Source organism: Poromitra crassiceps (assembly GCF_964638095.1).
Source record: "Poromitra crassiceps genome assembly, chromosome: 23".
Taxonomy (NCBI): Eukaryota; Metazoa; Chordata; class Actinopteri; order Beryciformes; family Melamphaidae; genus Poromitra; species Poromitra crassiceps.
This window is the reverse complement of record NC_139639.1, coordinates 18,696,603-18,717,908: the sequence shown is the minus strand read 5'-3', so window position 1 is coordinate 18,717,908 and position 21,306 is coordinate 18,696,603. Positions and strand designations below refer to the sequence as shown.

General features: G+C 45.5%; 2 protein-coding genes across 2 annotated transcripts in view; one reads left to right on the top strand and one right to left on the bottom strand.

The window, feature by feature from the left end:
• nop9 (NOP9 nucleolar protein) lies at positions 1 to 5,518 on the top strand. The gene is made up of 12 exons (XM_083658795.1): positions 1 to 24; positions 686 to 1,007; positions 1,497 to 1,733; positions 2,186 to 2,392; positions 2,566 to 2,673; positions 2,946 to 3,087; positions 3,196 to 3,388; positions 3,493 to 3,633; positions 3,848 to 3,967; positions 4,151 to 4,363; positions 5,109 to 5,214; positions 5,349 to 5,518. Exons 2-12 carry the CDS (start codon positions 782 to 784, stop codon positions 5,501 to 5,503), a joined length of 1,848 nt encoding a protein of 615 aa, XP_083514921.1. The 5' UTR covers positions 1 to 24; positions 686 to 781; the 3' UTR covers positions 5,504 to 5,518.
• Positions 5,519 to 15,622: 10,104 nt separating this feature from the next.
• The window catches only part of rem2 (RAS (RAD and GEM)-like GTP binding 2), a gene marked incomplete at both ends in the record, with an annotated part of 27,662 nt that continues 21,978 nt past the window's right edge, over positions 15,623 to 21,306 (bottom strand). Inside the window, one exon of the mRNA XM_083658803.1 lies at positions 15,623 to 15,954. Coding sequence (XP_083514929.1) covers positions 15,623 to 15,954 — 332 coding nt within the window. The remainder of the gene's footprint in view (positions 15,955 to 21,306) is intronic.

The window sequence follows — 21,306 nt, the reverse complement described above, 5'->3', positions numbered from 1 at the left end:
CAACACAGCACACATATTTCACACGTGAGTACCTGTTAACTTCTTTAAATTGTGTATTGCTATGCGTATTATGCGCAGATAGAGCTAAAAGAGTGGATGTAACGTTAGTTACTGTCTGTAAAACATACAGAATATCGAGCTAGTGTGTGTACACTTTGCATGCTATGCTTTTCATGGAAGTCTGTCTAACTGGTCCTCCATGGAGAGAATGCATTGCCAAACTCCATTCAAAAATCTGGCTATTTATTCTGCTAACAGCATTTGAAAATTGCGAGAGCCAACTCGTCTGTTTTAAGAGACTAGACTCAACATCTTTTCTGAATCATTCGTAGCCACTAGTCATTCAGTGATGTTTTTATGTATGTCGAATTGTAGCCCTTCTCAGGACGCTGGTATATTTAGATACGACCTGGATTCAGGTATCTGAATATACCAGCGTCCTGAGAAGGGCTAGGCGAATTTATGAGTAAATCCCTTAGATTCAAACTGTTCCCTAGCAACAACACAAACAATTCCGTGAAAACCATACCCCAATACCTGCCGCTGTCAAAAAGAGGCATCACTATCAAAGGGCATCATCACCCCCCGCCCCCTAGCCCAAACAGGCAAAGGGCATACTTTTAAATGGTAGTCAGCAAGCTTTAGCCTTCATTCAAGGTGCCCTGTTGTCTGTTTCCTATTTCAGAGAGATTATAAGGCGAAACACCATCTTTCACAAGACCAAGATATTCCACTGGAAACCTATACAAGTATAGGTTTATATAAGTTGTGAGGTAACATTATGCTGGAGAAAGTGGAGGAGAAGAAGCCATGGAAAGGGGGAGGACAGAAGAGGAACCACCCCGGTGAAGAGGGGAACGGAGGAGAGAAGCAGAGGAGGGCAGGTGAAGCAGGAGAAAAGGCTCAGGGAGGCGGTGCCAAGGAGCGGCTGGATGCCTTGAGCGTGGGTTACTTCCGCCGAGTTGGCGAAAGACTCGGCGAAGGCTTTGAAGAGGACGAGGAGAGAGGTGAGAAGGATCATTCTAAGATTACCAGTGTCTTGAATTAACACTGTGACGTGCCACATCCTTTAATTCATACTACCTCAAGCATCTGAGCCCAGATTTGAGCTGTGATGGACTATTTATACCCATAAATAGCAATTAAAGAATACATAGCTCACCAATAGACAAGGTTTGATTCACCTTTCCCTTGTTGTAGTGAGTACCTGTGTAAAAAAAAATAGTTCTAGCTTGCAGACATATTACATCATTAAATCTTAGTTGAAATATGATACATATGGGTTTTTGATAGCAAACATTCATACACATCCTCCTGCTCTGTCATAGTGGATAGATGTGTTTCTGTATGGCTCTAAGCACTTTCAAAGTTTCTCATCTCATTTAACTTTTAAAATGGTGTTATTTGTGATTTAATATCACCAACAATATGCCTCTTAACTGTATTCACAGCCTCCGCTGACTCTTACTGTGTGTCTCTCTCAATATCCTCTGCAGCGATGTTTGTGGAGAATGTGCTCACGGAGGTGAAAGGCAAGGCGGTGCTGGTGGCCATGGACATGACAGGGAGTATCACGCTCCAGCGGTTGCTCCCATTGGCCAGCCTCGACCATGTGGGGGAGGTGTTGGCTGAGCTGGGCGGAGAATCGGGTTCAGAGTTCCAGAGGGTTTCGTGCGACCGGTGTGGGAGTCACATTGTGGAGAATGCGCTCAGACAGATGTCTCGGTGGATGGGTACGTTTAAATCTGATATTTATTAGTGTTATATTAGTTATGTTATGTTTATAGCCCATTATCACACAAACATGTCTCAAAGGGCTTATCATCACAGCCATCTAACACACAACATAGGTTACATACATCATATCCATACTACACATTTTACTAGCTTTATATACATTGCGATACTACATAAACACAGCATATCTTTAGACTGTGGGATGAAACCCATGCAAACTCCACACAGAAAGGAGATTCGAACCCACAACCTTCTTGCTGTGAGGTGTACAGTGCTAACCACTGAACCACCCCACGTGTTATGCTTAAGTGACAGTTTTCACCCTATGACATATTGCATCTTTAATAACTACAAATATGGAAAAATACGGGTGTGTGTTTGTGAAAAATCAAAGCTCAGAGAATTAAGTCGTACAATGGCTCATATTATGTTTGTGTGTCCATTGTAGAGTCATCACAGGAGGAGCCGTCCGCTACCACGGACGAAGAAGAGGAGGCTTGTGGCGTCCTGGAGGCCCAGGTGTTGTCTTTCAGCCAGGTGGTGAGAGACAACAGCGCAGAGTTCATCAAACACACGCACGGCTCCCATGTGGTCCGCACACTTCTGCACGTGTTGGCCGGCTGTCTCGGACCGCCCCGCACAGAGTCCCGTCCAGGTACAGACACACACACACACCTACACCTACACACCTACACACACACACACACCTACACCTACACACCTACACACACACCTACACACCCGCCAATATCAAAATGAGATTTGATCTGCAGACGCTTATTCCTGTGGCGTTTACCCATTATCATCTTCTCTCCTTTTTTTTTTCAGGTGCAAAAGAACGCAACGTCACCCCCCCGCTGACAGACTTTGAGGCTCCCACTTCGTTTTGGTACGAGCTGAAAAGCCTAACTGAGACCTTGATGAACAATGTAAACGGTGAGTCATCTTTCATAAAAGTGGTGAGTCATCTTTCATAAAAGTGGTGAGTCGTCTTTGGCGAGTCATCTTTCATCAAAGCCTCCTCCGAGCACAGAAAAGCTCTGAGTGAACCAGAATGAAAAGGCTTTGGCCGTGCAAATGTTTTTCTTTGCCGGAGAGAGAAAGAACCTGTGAATGCAGATGTGTATTTCATGTTTTATCTTAAATTTGCAGAATTTGACATTTTAAGAAAGTATGTTTTCTCTCCTCGTGCCCCTCTCCTTTCCTAGTAAGCGTGACAGACGCCGTTGCCAGCGCAGTGTTCCAGACCATGTTGACCATTTGTCGCAGAAAACGACCGAAACTCTGCAAACAGCTCCTCAAAGGCATCATGGAGTACCTGACGACCCGCAGCGCTGCTCCCGGAGTTAGGTTAGAGAACTGTTATCCTATACTCGAACAAGTCGTCACTGAAGGGATTGCCATGCAGTGTTATGTAAATTTGATGTGCATTTATTTATTTATTTGTATTCGTTTCAGTCCACTGCTGGTCTTTCTCAAGGACCAAGCCTCCAGTCGCCTCATTGAGACCGTCATCCAGCTATCCCACAAGGCCCTGCTCCGTGACCTTTACAAGAACCATCTCAAGGGTCAGCTGGTCAACCTAGCCCTGCATCCCATCGCCAACTTCCCCATACAGAGGCTGACTGCAGCCTCCGCCAATTACAAGATGGTAGTAGGTCATAATATCTGTTTGTCATACAGTACAAATGGATAGAATAAGGATTTCCCGGTTACTCAGTTTTCTCTATGTCCCCTTTTCCCTCCTCCAAATAGTTCCTGAGGTTGTTTGATGAGCTGGTCCAGGGCGTGGAGGACATCTTGGCTGCAGGTCACATGGGCGTGGTCGTCCAATTGGCAGAGAGCTGCGCAGAAAGCGGCGAGAAACAGGGAGAGATGATGCAGTGCCTTCTCCAGGTAAGCTGCAAGGAATATTAGGTGTGATGAACCATGACTTTATTTAAATCAACATTGAGATTTTGCTGTTGCAGAGCTGAAGGTTCACAGCGGTGTTTTTAAATCAGTGTGAAGTTTTTGCCCTTGTGTCTGTTTTGGATTGGATGAAACTTGAGGACAGAATAAAACTATTTGTGGTTTTATTTGTGGTTAATGGAGTCTCCTCTTCTCTCAGGCATTCCACTGTGCCGAGCCTGGCACTCGACACGCCAACTGCCTCCCTCTCTTCATGTCCCTGCTCACCTATGAGGTGTACTACCACTCTGACACAGCAGAGGGCGGCATACAGACCGAGGTAAATGATGAGGAATCGAAACAAATACTGTTTGGGTGAACTTTGATTGTACCCTAGAGATTTCTACTCCGTTACTGTAAATGTATCGCAAAACTACACCATTAAAAAAAAAAGGCTTTCTGGGTATTGTTTCCTTTTGAACACACTGGTAGGCTGCAACTGTAGTTTGTCGTTAATTTGCAGGTCCCGTTGGCCTCTATCTGTTACCACGGGTCCCGGCTGGTCCAGGCGCTGTCCAGGTTCAAGGAGCGTTCCCTCCTCCTGAACAGCCTGCGCTCGCTGACCCCCGCTGACCTGCTGACCCTGGCCTGCGACCCTGCAGGCAGCCACGTCCTCCAGGCCCTCATCACCACGTCCAGCGACAAGGGCCGGGGCAAGATCCTGAGGAGGCTTGAGGTATGAGTAGAGAGGCGCTTACAGAATGTGCCAGCCTGGGACAGTAGCTGTCATGAGGCAAGGATTGAGATGTGCAGTGTGGGGCTCAGTATCTTGCTCAAGGATATTTTGAATTGATGCATGGCTGTTTGCCGGGACAGAACCTGAGAGCTTTTGGGTACAGGATCGTCTCTAACTGCAAGACAGGTCTAAGTCCATGTCAGTAAGTCTAACATATAAACAACAAGTCAAGTCAGAACAAATCAAGAGACCAGTATCAATTAAATGCCAGTTTCGTTCTCTTTGGCGAGACCTATGGCGATGAATGGACACCCAGTGAGTTCATAAATGCTGTAATACTGAAAATGCAAAGGCTTCCATCAATCACCAGTGTGTTAACTCAGTAGGCGATAGATAGTGACTTAATGACTTGGTGACGTGTATTTACATGAAAATCTTTGAGATCATCACTTTCACCATTTTTCTTATTTTGTAATGTTATATTCTTCAAACGGTGGGTTATCATCCATTTAGTTTTCTCTTGCAGTTTTCTAAGCAAAATGTTGTGTAGTCGGGTAAAGGGGCTACTTGGATTCAGAAATCAGGGGAAGAGGGTACTGAAGGTAAAACAGTTTGAGAACCACTGCTGTAAAGGACAAACACTTTCAAGGCTAGTTTATTTTATTTTAACTGTCCCATGGCTGCTATAATGTTGCTTTCTATGGCTCATTACCCTCTCCCTCCCTCTCGCCTCCTGTCCTCTCAGGGCCAGTACGTCCAGATGGCCTGCTCCCGCTTGGGCAGTCGGGTGCTAGAAGCTGTGTGGAACAGCGCCTCGGTCAGCCACAGGCAAAGCATCGCGCAGGAACTAGGTAAAAACACTACTTTCACTCTTCCATGCATCAGGCTGTAGCTCTGCAGGGTGTGTGTGAGGCATGGCTGGGGGTCAAGCTGGGGTTTTTGATGTTTATGGCTTTCTTCTCTTTCTTCTCTCCCTCCATCTCAGTACTGAGTGAAACCCAGTTGAGGTCTGACCAGTTTGCGCGCCACGTGTGGGCCAAATTCGCCATGTCCCACTTCATGAACAGAAGAGCCCACTGGCAGGAAATCCAGACCGGCCAGTCCAAGAAGAGGAAGCTTTTCAGTGACATTCTCGAGTGAAATTGAAGCGGGAATTTGGACACTTTGTATTGTTTTCCAGTCCAATTGTTTGTGATGTAATTGGATAAAAATAAAATATAAAGCTATTGATCGTGCGTTGATGACAATGAATCTCCTGAAGATTTTTTTTTTCATGATGAATAACAACTAGGTTTGCATATTCTCAATAATTCAACCTAGAGAAGCTTGTTTGTTTTGTGATAAAAAAAAAACACCTGATTTTGTGATTAAAAAAATAAGCACCTGAGCCACTCTCATCCATTCCTTAATGGAAAAGCAAATTAAGAAATCCTTCATCCTGGTGCTGCCCACAGTCAGCCCTAGGTTTTCTCAGGCGTGTTGGAGACAAGCTGAGTCTCACAGGAGAGCCCTGATTTACACGATTTCAGATGGCAGCCCGTCTTTATTGTCACACGAACACACTACAACACATGCATGCGGCCACTACACACACTCATGCTGACGGTGAAATATGTCGTCTGCATTTGACCCATCCAGGCTTGTCCTTTGCTCCAGGGGGCAGGCCAGGAGCAGTGGTCGCTATTTCTTTCCAGCGATGGTCCAATGAAGGTCCCCGGGACCTTCATTGGACCAACTTCAGATGTTGTCGTCACTGGTCGGATGACGATCTTCTGCATGTTTTTAGTGGGGGTTATGTATGGAGGAACCCCCTGGGGGGTACGGGGAGAACATGCAAACTCCACACAGAAAGGCCCTTTCGACGAGATAGCCCACCTGGGCAGTAGGCACTGAAGATATGGGGGGGTCACAACTCCAGCGTCCCAGGCGAGAATCGAACTCAGGACCTTCTAGCTGTGAGGCGACAGCGCTACCGACTGCACCACCGTACCCCCTTATTTAAAACAAGCTGGGTCACACAGGAGAGCCCTGATTTAAAACAAGCTGGGTCACACAGGAGAGCCCTGATTTAAAACAAGCTGGGTCACACAGGAGAGCCCTGATTTAAAACAAGCTGGGTCACACAGGAGAGCCCTGATTTCAAACAAGCTGGGTCACACAGGAGAGCCCTGATTTAAAACAAGCTGGGTCACACAGGAGAGCCCCGATTTAAAACAAGCTGGGTCACACAGGAGAGCCCCGATTTAAAACAAGCTGGGTCACACAGGAGAGCCCTGATTTAAAACAAGCTGGGTCACACAGGAGAGCCCTGATTTAAAACAAGCTGGGTCACACAGGAGAGCCCTGATTTAAAACAAGCTGGGTCACACAGGAGAGCCCTGATTTAAAACAAGCTGGGTCACACAGGAGAGCCCTGATTTAAAACAAGCTGGGTCACACAGGAGAGCCCTGATTTAAAACAAGCTGGGTCACACAGGAGAGCCCTGATTTAAAACAAGCTGGGTCACACAGGAGAGCCCTGATTTAAAACAAGCTGGGTCACACAGGAGAGCCCTGATTTAAAACAAGCTGGGTCACACAGGAGAGCCCTGATTTAAAACAAGCTGGGTCACACAGGAGAGCCCTGATTTAAAACAAGCTGGGTCACACAGGAGAGCCCCGATTTCAAATGGATTAGTAAAAGGCAGGCCTCTATCTGGCGGACGTCTCTCAGCGGAGATGACAAGAGGCTCTGTGGCAAGCAGCCACACAGGCACCAGTGGTCTCATCAGGAAAGAGCAGAGGAAGGAGCTGACACATCAACTCGAGGGGCAAGAACCAAAAGGCTGTAAGTGACATTTTGACTTTGTCCTGACTTTGTTTACTAAAATCCATCCAAATGAAAACTTCATATACATGTGGATGGATGACAATTTTGACATTCATTGAACAAAATATGTTTCCATATTTATTTATTTATTTTGAACGGAAGAAAGTCCCAAATAGTCCAGTGTGTTCAGTGTTGGACCTTTTGGCTTAGAATTCACATGTGCCCTTAAGGGCAGTAGAAAGAGCTCATCAAGAGCTTTCATTTGATATAACTCATTTTCTCCCAAAATGCCACGCCGCTCTGGTTCTCACCCCTTGAAATATGAAAATTATACCCTTCATTAGAATCAGAAATACTTTGTTGATCCCAGAGGGGAAATTGAGTAATTTAATTTACAATCAGCATGCAGTAGGCTATCTATCCTTCTCTGGGGTCAAATTAGGGTCATATGTGCAATGAACTAGAATTTTAGATACTCTTCTAATGTGTATGAGTGATGACAATTTGTATGAAGACAGTGTTTACTTGAGTTGTGGTATGTGAACAGTTGTGGTATGTGAACAGGTTTCTGTTCTGTTTCTGCAGCAAGCTGGAGGACAGCAGGTTGAGTGTGTCGCTGGTCCAGTCGCAGAGTAACGGCACCAGACGACAGAGGGCAACAAGAAGGTATCTGGCCCAGACAAACCAGCCAAGGAGAGGAGCATTATAGCTTGTTTTCAGGTGATGTCACGTCAAGGGGCGAGACCATTGACCATTGGCTTGTTTGCAAACCATGTGATCATGCTGGGGGGCAACCAGCAGCAGGCTATAGGAAAGCACTAGCAACAAGCTGCTGGAAAAATCACTTTTCTTCATTGTGTATGGATCATATCCTACATGTTTTACAATCTGCTGGTGATACCTGCAGCATGGAGCGGCATCCAACCTCTTGCTCTTGGAGAGCTGCCCCCCAGCGACGTCATCGGCATCATCAGAATCACGTGGTTGCAAACAAGCTATACAGAAGATTCTGTTTGTTTGAGTCAGAAGCATGAGAATTTGACTCCTCGAGTCCTGAATCAATGTTGAAACTGAATGGAGTGCTCCCCTTGGCCCAATCATTTCTGCCTGCCAGAACGCCGGTGAGATACATCATCTCTGAAGTTTCATTATAAACCAATCAGTGGTGTCTGAGATATTGCATTTGATGGGTGGAGAGTGGAGACCATTCATAAACCATACTATTCCTATAATAAGAATGCAAAGTGTCTCTCTGTGAGTGAGTGTGTGTGTGTGTGTGTGTGTGTGTGTGTGTGTGTGTGTGTGTGTGTGTGTGTGTGTGTGTGTGTGTGTGTGTGTGTGTGTGTGTGTGTGTGTGAGAGAGAGAGAGAGAGAGAGAGAGAGCAGAATTGTGTTTGCCACAGCTTACTGTAGCTAGGAAGTGTAAAGAGCACCCGTACAGGGAGCGATATTTTTTTCCCCATGATGGCGAAGGCTAGGCGAAGGCATGACCCTCTGATTGGCTGACTGTACTCTGCTGCTCCCACCTTCTTTCCAGGCAAGCCAGAAGTATCTCAAACGTGAGCAGCAGGTGCAACACAATACATTTTTTCTTGTCATTCCAAATGTAATGACAAGAGCAACATTGTTGCTCTGATTAAGTAGAAGTACAGTTATTTGTGTAAAAAAAAATACTGGTAAAGCAGAAGTACTGACTCAACTTAATTACTCAAGTAAAAGGAAAAAAGTACAGGCTCTGAAATGTACTCAAGTATAAAAGTAAAAGGTTTTCTGTGCAAGGCGAATAGAAACTCACGTCATATTAATATAATTCAAATAATATTCAACTTAAAAGGTCCCTTCAAAACATATTTTAAGATGCATAAAGACTATACTTTAATCTTCTAGTCTTAATCACTATGACCCACTAGCTCGGAGAGTTGGATTTCTGTCTAGCAGTTTGGAGCTTGTGGGTTTGAGCCTCAGTGACTTTGAGGTTGTGGGTTCGATCCTCAGTCAGTTTTGAATGTCGACAGCCAGAGGAAAGAGTCATTTAAAGCCCTGAGAAAACCTCATTCAATCAGTCTGACTTGGTGGCACAGAGAGTAGGCTTGCTGCCCGGCAATATTGAGATCTCAGCTGCTTTTGCGGTTGTGGGTTCGAGCCTCAGTCAGTTTTGAATGGAGACAGGCAGAGGGAAGAGACAAGAGTGCCCGGAGAAGAGCTGTGAGTTTGAAGGGCAGCTGGTGGTGTGAAGGAATAATACACACAGAGACACCGGGGCCAGAGGTTGTGGGGTTGAGTCCCGCTCCGCTGCATCTCCGCTGCAATCTCATCAAACTTTCTGAAGACCATCTCCATGTGATCCAACTCCATAAAGCTGCATTTCCCAATGAAGGGCTGGGCAAACACCACATACTGATACATGTTTCAATTCAAATACATGTCACTCTTGTGTTAGAATGAGTAAATGGGCATTGACACTGTTTTTATATAACCCTTGATCAATTCTCATTAATCTTTTATCTTTTCTTTTTTATTTCTCTGTAGGCTACATACGTGCACTGCTAAAGTAGCGGCAGCATTAATAACCAAAAACCAGACTATATCAAAAACATAAACACACAGTGGCGTCTTTCATGCATGCTAGCAAGCGAAACTGCTGTCTGTCGGACCACAGACTGTAGAAAGAGACGCAGGATAGCCAAGCGAATGTGATTGGATGAACGTTTGACGCTAGGCCAATCACAGGCAGAGAGGGTGCCTCCAGCCTTCGCCATCATCCGGAAAAAAATATCGCTTACTGTAGCTATGCCATTATGTGCGTTCACGCTGAATCTTTCAGAAAGTGTAAAGAGCACCCCTACAGGTTCAGCACCATGGACAGCTCCAGAGTTGAGGAGCCCACAGGTGAATATAGTTGTAATCAGCCAGTGAAGTTGACAGTGAAAACCCTCTGGGCAATGAAAGAGAAGTGCATGCCAGCTCTGTGAGCGAGGCCTGACTAAATGGCCAGTCACACAGGGACAGGTATTCTGCTTAGTGTCATGAAAGATGGTATATACCGTACAATGTACCTACAAGCTGCTGCAACTGTTGCACTTACAAAACTGCACATAGAGCATTTGGCCAGCAGAGTGCAGTGTGATAACAAACAACTCCACCCCAGAGCATGCAGTCATCATATCACACAAGCTGTGGTTCACATCTCCAACACAGTCCCTTTGAGAGAATACATGTTCGTGGCAGGCAGACTATATCATTGTTCTCCATTGCATAAATCGTCCCATTTTGATTTTGTGTCACAGCATACCCATTCTGCCATAAATGCTACTCTTAAGTGTATTGTATAAGACTTAATCGGCGGTCCGTGAGAGCATTATTATGGTTTACATCCCAGGCTAAATTAGCTTGACTCCACATTAGTTCCATTTGAAACCACTTCATATAAGGGTGATGGACACACCGAGGGCCCACCGCACCGTCTTCATTAGTTTTAGCTGATGCATTAACACAGCAGCGTCCCCCAGGCCCACTACATCTATGTACCGTTGAGAATCAATACTGATCCCATGAAGGTGTTTTGTCACACTCTTGCCAGACACGACTTACAGCGCACGTGGATCGCCTCTCGCATTTCAACCTGCTGCTGTTCCACATTGCCGGGAACTTCGCAGGGCATTGCTCAAGGTGTTCAGACCGCATAGACCCTTTTCACGGGGGCCATTTTGTGTCGAAAAGGCAGGGTAAACGCAGGTGCAAGCAAAACACTACGAGGGTTTCTAACACCCTCGTCTCTGTTTTGCCTGCACCTGTGTTTACCCTGCAGGGCTCCGGGCCCTCCTCGTTTGACCGAAACAGTTTTTTTTATTGTGGGTACAGACTAGTTCATTCCGAGCGAGATATGCAGTGGCCTGGCTTATGGACCCTTTTCACGGCGCCCATTTTGTGTCGAAAAAATGCAGGGTTAACACAGGTGCAAGCAAAACACCAATGAGGGTTTCCAACTTCCATGAGTGTAAGTTGGAACCCCTCATTACTGTTTTGCTTGCACCTGTGTTTACCCTGCCTTTTCGACACAAACATGGCCCCCGTGACTTCGAGAAGGGTCTATTCTCCGGCTCCTGGTGTTGCTTGATGATTATAGCCGTGTGCCTACATGTATAATTGCCTCTGTGCGCTAGGGAGACAAAACAATGGAACAATGACCTTTGGGGTACAATGAGGCACGGCTCCGTGAAAGAGAATCACTTGGATTCTCCCGGGGATTCAGGCCACGGCTCGATTCAACGCCACTCAGTGTCCCTCGCCTGTGACAGTGTGTGTGTCAATCACTGTAGCCTCCACATGCACTCTGCCCCGGCCCATCCCCTGATACACACACTTCCGATACCGCCTCCATGCGCCCACACCTAAGGAGAATATATGCATTTCATCAGTGATGCGCATAGGCTGAAAATAGTCTTCCCTCTGTGTAAAGGGAGGCCTAAGTTAGACAGGTTTCCTCTGGTGCACAGTAGGCGTATTTTTCTACTAGGCTACCTCTGGCTTCCCCGCGCGCTCTGAAAGTAGTCATTCGCCCAGACTGACTCCCAGTAAATGGCCACCGAGTGAGTCAGCGACGGAAAAAGGCGGGAGAGGGAGGATATCTGTCACGATTTGAGGGACTGATAGAGTGTCACGGAGAGGATTTGTGTTGTTATTTAACTGTTTTCCTCCCCACTTCCCCCGGGGCTCCTCTGTCATCGTGACATTTCGTCTCTTATTTGACGGTTATTCGACCTATGTTCATATATTAAAAAAAAAAAAAAATTGGTCCGTCTACGTGCCATGCCACACGGTGCATAAAACCGACCCCCCCCCCCCCCCCCCCCCATCTCTCTTGACGAGTTCACCATCTCTGTGTCTGTCTTGCATCCGCTTCCTGAAGTGGGGGGGGGGACCAATATAAACAAAAAAGCTCCTCCTCCTGAAACATCTACATATATTTATTTATATCTTTATTATATAGGACAATTGAGATGCCAAAGGACTCAGGACTTATTGTCTCCTTGACAACAGTCTCCAAGCAACCATTACTCCTCAAAGCATTTCTCCAACCCCGCCCCCTCCCTCCCTCTCTCTCCTCAACCCCTCTGTCTCTTTACCAGCCTTCCCTCTCCATCTCAAGAGTCCTCCAATGTATCCACTCCAGATAGCAACTATACCCACATCAGAACCTTCATACTTGTCTTTCTGTGCAGCAACATGGAACAGTATTTCCAACCCTGCTAATAATTGTAGTCTATGTTGCGCTGTTGTAATACCTGGTAAAACCTATGGTGGCAGCATAATGATTTTTCGTAGACTTTTTCTGGCTCTTGGGCATTCGACCGTGCAACCATGGGGAAATAAAGTGTTGCTACAGTGCATTGAGGCATAGACCAAGTTTACCCACAGACACTAAAATCATCCATGCAGATCATTGGCTCTGTTGCACCATGAACACGCGTTAGCATACACTTTGTTGAGTGACAGTATGGAAACGACTAAGTCTTAGTTGTTTATACAGACATTATATTGTGTATCACCGTTCAGTTCAAAAATACTGAGATATGATTTTTCATCCATAATATTGCCCGGCTCTCTGCCAGAGGAAGTGGGCTGTAGCTCACCCAGATAAACATGTGGATGTGGTGCAGAAGGTTGTTGCTTCAATCCCTGCATCAGACTCTGGAACTTGGAAATTTCACATGATAAGCTGCTGACTAAGATGTCAGCGGTGATGCTTCTTTATCATCAGTAGTTTGAACACTGATAGAATAAGCTGATAGAGTCTGGCTCTAGCTCAGTCAGATAAACAGCTGCTTGTTGTGTAGTTGTTCACTGGTTCAAATCCCACCTATCTCTCACTCTTTATGCTTCCAAATCAGATGCCTGGGAAATATATACCCAGTCTAGACTAGATGTGTTTCGTGTTTTCAATGGGAAGTTGTACGCCTGGCAGCAGGCGTTCCCTTACACGCTCATATCATTTCATTGAGGGTAAAAGCTCAGCTGTCTGTGGTTTCCTCTCTCATAATAATCCCTTGCTCATATCTCTGTGGAAGTCGGCGGGCAGACACGGATCAAGGTTAATGTCATCATAGCAGACTACACTTCTAGGCATGGTTATTGCTATTAGTGTGCTGTGACAGTTCATTAGGTCTACTGTCTCAACACTTCAACATTTTAATGAGAACTAGCAGCTTTACAGAAGCTCACAGACCATTAAAGAGGCTTGAATGTGTGAACACTTCTCAACTGTGCTGTTACAGTGATGGCATACATGCAGACAGCGGAATGTAGCTTGTTTACTAACGTTAAGTAAAGAAATATATATCAGAAGAACTTGAATTTCTATTCTTGCACAAAATATATAATAAACTCAAGCACTTTCAATGACCCATGTCTATTAAAGTCTATTTTGGAAAAACCTTCAAGGCTTTGATTCCCCCCCCCCTCAAAATTACAAACTTTCAATGATTTCAAGGACCCATGGCATGGGAACCCTATTTATATCATATTTCATGTAAATTAGCCAAATATAATATTAAATATGAAGAATATTTAACTATTTAGCTTTAGAGTTGCTAGAAGTTCTCAGCTTTAGAGTTGCTAGAAGTTTTCATTTTATCACGTTTGATTTTTATTTTTTTTATCACTCAACATAGTATACTAAAGTGTTAGCATGGAGCACTGGTGCCAATGATTTACATGGGGAGATAGGATTTTGATGTTTATGTTCACGTTCACAAGTTGACCGTTCTCACATATTCCTAGTGGGGATAATGCATATTATTTTGCCTATATGCAAGTTCATACTCTCTCTCTCTCTCTCTCTCGACGATCTATTCTTGACCTGAGATCCTGTTACAACTGCAAAGTGCTGACATGGCATTTCTTTCTTTCCTTTTCTTTTTGCTGCAAAGTTCTAGAACAAAACATGAGACTGTCCTGAAAAGTCCTCTCATGGTCTCTTAGACGAGTCATCTCTCAAACCTACTGCAGTAACAACCGAAATGGGACATTCATTTAATAACGTCGTTAAGGAACGGGGACAAGACGCTCGTTAAGGACGTCAACAAAATTCATTTATTCTCCTTGGAAAGACAAGAGTGCTTACTTAGTGGACGCTGACAAACAAGTGAGCATGTGTCGATGATGCCGACAAGACAGCCGAACAACGTTTCCAGAACATCATTTTTTTCTTGGGGGTGGGGGGGGAGGGATGTCGTAATTCCCCCCTGTGTGGTCAGCCCCTACAGAAGTGCCAGTCCAAGTCCAGGTAATAGCATCGCAGGATACAGTCTCAGCACACATGATAATGCCAATAGGTAAACAAAAAAAAAAGAAGAAGCATGAAACAGCCACAGGTAGATTCGTTTTGCTCTCGTTTGTCCTCCTCCCCGGCAGCCCGCTGGCGGCCTGGTCAGTCCTGCTCGCGTCTGTCCATTATAGCCGTTTTGACCTTTGACCTTTTCTCCCTCGCTGCCACATCCCACATATACAATAAAGGGTTCTTTGTGCTGACTGCTCACGATGGACTTCCATAATGGGATATGGCTTGGGCTTGGATCGCCAAACTCGTATAAAAGTCTCCGATGAATGTGCGTCATTCTCAAAGGCGATGGCAGTAGTATCGTCAAACACCTTGGAGCACGAGCATGAAATTGGATCATAAGCGTGTGGTACAAAAACAAAAACCAAAAAAAAACGTGTGGATCGGGCGTTTTTGTAAGTACCCGTAAAGGGTCTTGCCTTTGAGATGGCTTCGGTAGAGACGCTAGCTAGATTGTGCATTAGCTATTGGCCACTGAGGTACGACAAATCCAGTAGTGTGACTATAAAACCCACAGGGTCACGTCTTATCTCAGATGGTCTACTCACGGTGGAACAGCATGCTATAAAACAGTATACAATAGGTCTACATTAGGATTTGCTATCAGTCTCTACATAATCAGTGCGTGCCTCTTAGGAGTGTGTTCATTTGTGACTTAATCCCCCGCCCATTTCGCCACAGTAATCGCCCAATCAGTGACTCTCTCGTCTCCCTCTAATTTTCTAATGAGTGCCTGCTGATTCACCCGAGCTGGTGTGGCGAATTATGCTCACCTCCTTATCTCTGTCTGTTTCTCTCTTTTAATCTGCCTCTCTCTCTCTCTCTCTCTCTCTCTCTCTCAGGATAAAGGTTGAGCTCTATCGCTCCATCTTCCTGAACCCACCCTCCCTCCCGACTTGTGTCACCTCACTTGACCTCTCTTCTCCCTCTTGCTCTTCTCTGCATGTCCTCTGTCTCTCCATCCATCCTCTATTCTCTCACTCGCGTGTGTCTCCTGAATGTCCTGTGTTTCCGTCTGGCATGTGTATGTCTATTTGTGTGTGTGTGTGTGTGTGTGTGTGTGTGTGTGTGTGTGTGTGTGTGTGTGTGTGTGTGTGTGTGTGTGTGTGTGTCACAGTGAGCTGAGGTCGTGGCAGGAGCGGGACTTCTGGCGGAGGATCTTGCTGCCCCGGTGGCGGGGGCTCATCTCGCGGTAGCGGCCGCGGTCGCGGTCGCGGTCCCGGCAGTAGGAGCGCGGCACCAGCCCCGACAGGAAGCGCTTGGCCCGGCTGGTCAGGCTCTCCCTGCGGCCCGCCCCGGGGTCGCCGTCCGTCCAGCCCGGGCCCACGCAGTCGCCCCGCGCCGCCCGCACCGCCGCCTCCAGCAGCTCAGTGGTGCCGTGGTCGAGGGAGGCCGACAGCTCCAGGTAGAGGCAGTCGAACATCATGGCGCTGGAGTGGGCCTCTGGTCCAGAGAGAGAGAGAGAGGGAGATACGTTATTTTTTGTTCTTTGGGGGGATGTTTAAATTGTTATATGTTGTTTGACATTTGAAATTTTAAATGTAGCCAAACACCAAACCCAAATCTGTGTATAAAGCCTGACATCTAAAGGTGAAAAGCACGCTACTGAAATAACCATCTGCTATTGGCTGATATTTGGTGCCAGGTGATGCCACCACGGCACCATCTCTTGCACTCTATAGAGAGCCAAAGTCCCGCCCCTTCCGGTCGGGGCCAACGCGCACCAGTGTCTGAAAAAATATGAATGGTGGTGAATGGCGAGAGCCTAATCATTTTTTTGATCCCGTTTGAACTGTTCTGTGGTGTTAGGTGAATCTGCTTGGAAGTGAAGCGCCGTTTTGTGATTGAACATGTCCATTGCCACGCCCCCTTTTGGCAAGTGGGCATCGAAAGTTATTACTTCTAAGTTGGCCGATGACCTGCTACAAAGTTATTACTTCTAAGTTGGCCGATGACCTGCTACAAAGTTTCGTGGAAATCCGCTGATAACTTTTTGAGATATCCTGCAAACAGACAGACAAACGGGGCGAAAATGTAACCCGCCAACCCTGTTGGTGGAGGTAAATATACAGTAAAAAGAGAGAGAGAGAGAGGGAGGGAGGGAGGGAGAGGGAGGGAGGGAGGTAGAGAGAGAGAGAGAGGGAGGGAGATAATGATGGTAGGATGGGGTTAAGGTAAACGCCACTTGCACTTGTGCTGAGCTGTGCTCAAATCTCTTTGGCTGCAGTTCAATTGAAAAAGGCTTTCTCTCTCAATGAGACTTTCTTGGATAATAAAGGGTAAAGGCAGACTGCAAATGTGTTGCTGACAAGAACAATGTGTTCTTCCTGGTCAAACAAAGACGGCGTGATAAGGAGAGTCAACAGATACATATCAGTCGGCAGCAAAATATATCGAAAATGTCAATTTGTTTTTCACCTATGCTTCAGCTTTGGCCTTCCACTTTCACTCTATCTGGCTCGATCTGAAAAGCGAGGCAATAGCATTCATGAAAAACTAAACATAGTTTTCTCTATTGTCTATCTTACTCTAAACTCTATTGTCTATCTTACTCTAAACTCTATTGTCTATCTTACTTCTAAACTCTATTGTCTATCTTACTCTAAACTCTATTGTCTATCTTACTCTAAACTCTATTGTCTATCTTATTTCTAAACTCTATTGTCTATCTTACTCTAAACTCTATTGTCTATCTTACTTCTAAACTCTATTGTCTATCTTACTCTAAACTCTATTGTCTATCTTACTTCTAAACTCTATTGTCTATCTTACTCTAAACTCTATTGTCTATCTTACTTATAAACTCTATTGTCTATCTTACTCTAAACTCTATTGTCTATCTTACTCTAAACTCTATTGTCTATCTTACTCTAAACTCTATTGTCTATCTTACTCTAAACTCTATTGTCTATCTTACTTCTAAACGGGTGAGTTATATAAAACTCCCCCCCCCCCCTCCCCCCACAGCTGTCATGAAAGGTGAAATTACTAATACAGACCAAAACCGTTTTTTGACCCAGGCTGTATTTGTGCTGTCAATTCTGGCATTTTAACATGGGGGTGAATGGGGACTGACTCGCTTCTGCAGCCAGCCTCAAGTGGCCACTCGAGGAACTGCAGTTTTTAGTACTTCCATATGGGCATCAATGCGGCCAAGAAAGCCTGCCCCCTCGACTAATGAATAATGTCAGGGAAAACAGTTGGCTGCTGTCCAGACTTGTATCTCAAAATTGATTTATTTTCCATCCGCTATCACCATTAACTTCTGCTGGCAAATGATAGAAGTACGGTGGCCCTGAGGGTCAAAACACCACATTTGAGATGTATTTGGTGAAATGTTGATGCCATTTCAGTACAGAAGAGTGTTGAAAGTATTATTTATTTTATACTGTTATACTCATTACTTACATTTTTTACTCTTTACTTTTCCATGGGAAAAATATAATAAACGGGTTGATACTAGTTAGAACAGATGTTGATATTGTGTGCCAAATTTGACCTTTTTTGCCCCCCCCCCCCCCAAAATAAAAAAATAAAATAAATCCCACAAGATTACAACTAATCAGTGTCTAATCAGTGTTTAGCCACTGAAACACAGACTAATGAAGGTGCTTTAGGTGTGTTGGCAGCTTCTTAAGACAAGGTGTAGGTTTTATAGACTGGTTTAATATAATAAAATAGTAAAATAGTACAGCCAATATATTAGGTTTTGACCTCATAAAAGTGCAACATTGACCTGATACAACATCGGTCGAACCCGAGTAAATACACTGAAATAAGGTCATTGCAAAGTGAAGTGTTAATCTTACATTTAGACAGCATTACCACATGAACATGTCTGTGTCACACAGGTGATACCGTGTGTGTGTGTGTGTGTGTGTGTGTGTGTGTGTGTGTGTGTGTGCGTGCGTGCGTGCGTGTGTGTGTGTGTGTGGTTATCTGGGTGTAATAATCCAGACACACAGCAGCTGTCGACTCGACACGTCACCTAACAGTAGGTGAGGGCAGAGGGGGAGGGGCAGGGGTGGGGGGAGTTGGGGACAAATCCCTAACCAGTTCAACAGGGCTTATCCTAATACCAGTGGCAGCTGATTGAATTGAGTCTTTGTGGCCTGTTAGAAGAGTGATTGAATTGGTGCAGAGGAGAGATTAAATGAGAGAAGGAGGAGGAGAAAGCAAAGAGGGGGGGGAGAGAGGAGACGGGGGGCATCAGGGCGCCCGAAGGTGAGGAGACTGATGGCTGAATCAGCGGAACTGGCTCTGCCTGTGTAGTGACAAGGAGGAGTGAGAGAGACACACACAGGGTGATGGAGAGAAAGATGAACAGGGCGAAACAGGTATACAAACGAGGGCGGAGACGCTGAGAGGAAGTGACAGGCAAGACGAGAGGTGGAACGGACAAGCGGGGAGGCAGGGAAGGAGGACGAACGAGAGAGAGAGAGAGAGAGGGACAGAGAGAGAGAGGGACAGAGAGAGGGACAGAGAGGGACAGAGAGAGAGAATGCTGAGTAAGCAGGGGGAGCCAGAGAGCATATTAATCAAAAAGCTGTAAGCAGCGGGGCCTCAGCCACACTTAGCAACTGATATGTTGACAGTGTGACAGCGTGTGGATCACTGAGAGAGAGAGACACAGAGAGAGAGAGAGAGAGAGAGAGAGGGAGAAAGAAACACAGAGAGAGAGAGAGAGAGAGAGAGAGAGAGAGGGAGGGAGGGAAGGTGGTGACAGATAGCAGAATAAAAGTGTCAGTGTAAAATACCACTAATAGATTTGATGACTTCATCGCTCTTCACCACTGGGGGCCCTGAGTCTCTCTCTCTCTCTGTCTCTCTCACTCTGTTTCTTTCTTTCTCTCTCTCTCTCTTTCTCTCTCTCTCTGTCTCTCTCTCTCTCTCTCTCCCTCTCTCTGTATTTCAACACCAGCGAGCTCCAGGCGTGCTGAGTCCACCTCCTCCATCCGTCAGGCTCGGGTATCAGGGGAACAGAGTCCCGCAAGAACACGAGAGCGTGTTTTTGTTTTGTTTTTCTACGAGGAGAGAATATGCTGAGTATAGCTGGAACATGTCTCCGCCGTCCACTCGTCCCCTAGCATCTCTCATTATTCATGGCCTCCCTTTCCTCTGTCTGTCTGTCTCTCACGCGCACGCACACACGCACGCACAGTAACACACACACACACACACACACACGCACGCACACACGCACGCACAGTAACACACGCACACACACACACACATACACACATACACAGGGAGTCGACAGCAATGCTCAGATGCCCATGTTCACACAATTTTACATTTGCTGCGACGGGTTGACTTGCAATACAAAGCAAACCAAACAAGATTCGAGCCCCCCACACAATACACACCCCTCTGTGACTGGCTTCTAAAGGCTGATTTATGGTAGGGCGCTCGACATGTTCGTGTCGCGCACCTGCTGGATAATTTAGTTATGTCGCGGACACCGTCATGATTTGTTGTGACTGGACGTCGCTATGGAGATTGTAGTTTTCACTGAACTGTACGTCCTTATTGATATTTTGGTCTGTAACTTTTTTGTCCTTGTTTAATAAATTAGTTTAGCTTAGCTTGTAGCACATATGGAGGGTATATAGATGAAAGACTAGAACAAGTTCAACAGTATCGCCACCTGTATGATTGTTCAATGAAAGAATATAAAGATGTGCAGATGGCATTAAAAGAGAACTAATAATAATAATAATAATAATACATCAGATTTAGGCAAGGACCTCACGATACGATATGTATCACGATACATGGGTCACGATACGATTGTATCACGATACATTGCGATACAATATATTTAATTGCGATATATTGCAATATTCTAGATAATTTACTGAAAATGCAATTTGCTGTGTACCACCCAGGTAGTGTAATAATATATACATCACTTTATATTGATAACTTAGTGGACAAATTGAGTCAAAACTACGGAGTGTTGAGTGTGTTACTGAATGCACTGAAATAGAAAGTAATGAAATATCGATACAGTATTGCAGGAAAAAATATTGCGATATATTGCCGTATCGATTTTATTCCACAGCCCTATAAAATATCATGACACTATGCTGTATATCCCTCCACACCCCTAATCTTAAACCCTATTCTGACCTAAACCTAAAACTAATTCTAATCTTAACCCTAAATTCAAGTTCTAACAGCCCTAATGTAACTCCTTAAATAAAAGAACTGAGGACCGGCTTAAAAAAACCCACAATTTGTAAATAAATGGCATCACTCTACCATCCACGCAACCAGCTCAGTGTCCGCCCTGAGACTGGGAGGTTGTGAGTTCGATCCCCGGCAGAGTCATACCAAAGACTATAAAAATGGGACCCATTTGCCTCCCTGCTTGGCACTCAGCATCAAAGGGTTGGAATTGGGGGGTTAGATCACCATATGATTCCCGAGCGCGGCGCTGCTGCCGCTCACCGCTCCCCCAGGGGATGGGTCAAATGTGGAGAACAAATTTCACACATTGTGTGACAATCAGTGGGACTTTACCTTTACTCTACTCTGAATGCCTAAAGACTCAAACTGGTCCTCACAAGGATACCACCAGCCCCCCCCCCCCCCCACACACACACACACACACACACAGCTGTATCCAGTTCTTCCAACTCTCACTCACACATCTATGCCTCATGCTCCATCCTCTTCACAGCCCTCAACGTATGAACCAATCTTGCCAACACCAGGCAGCCAAATGATGGAGAGGTGTGTGTGTGTGTGTGTGTGTGTGTGTGTGTGTGTGTGTGTGTGTGTGTGTGTGTG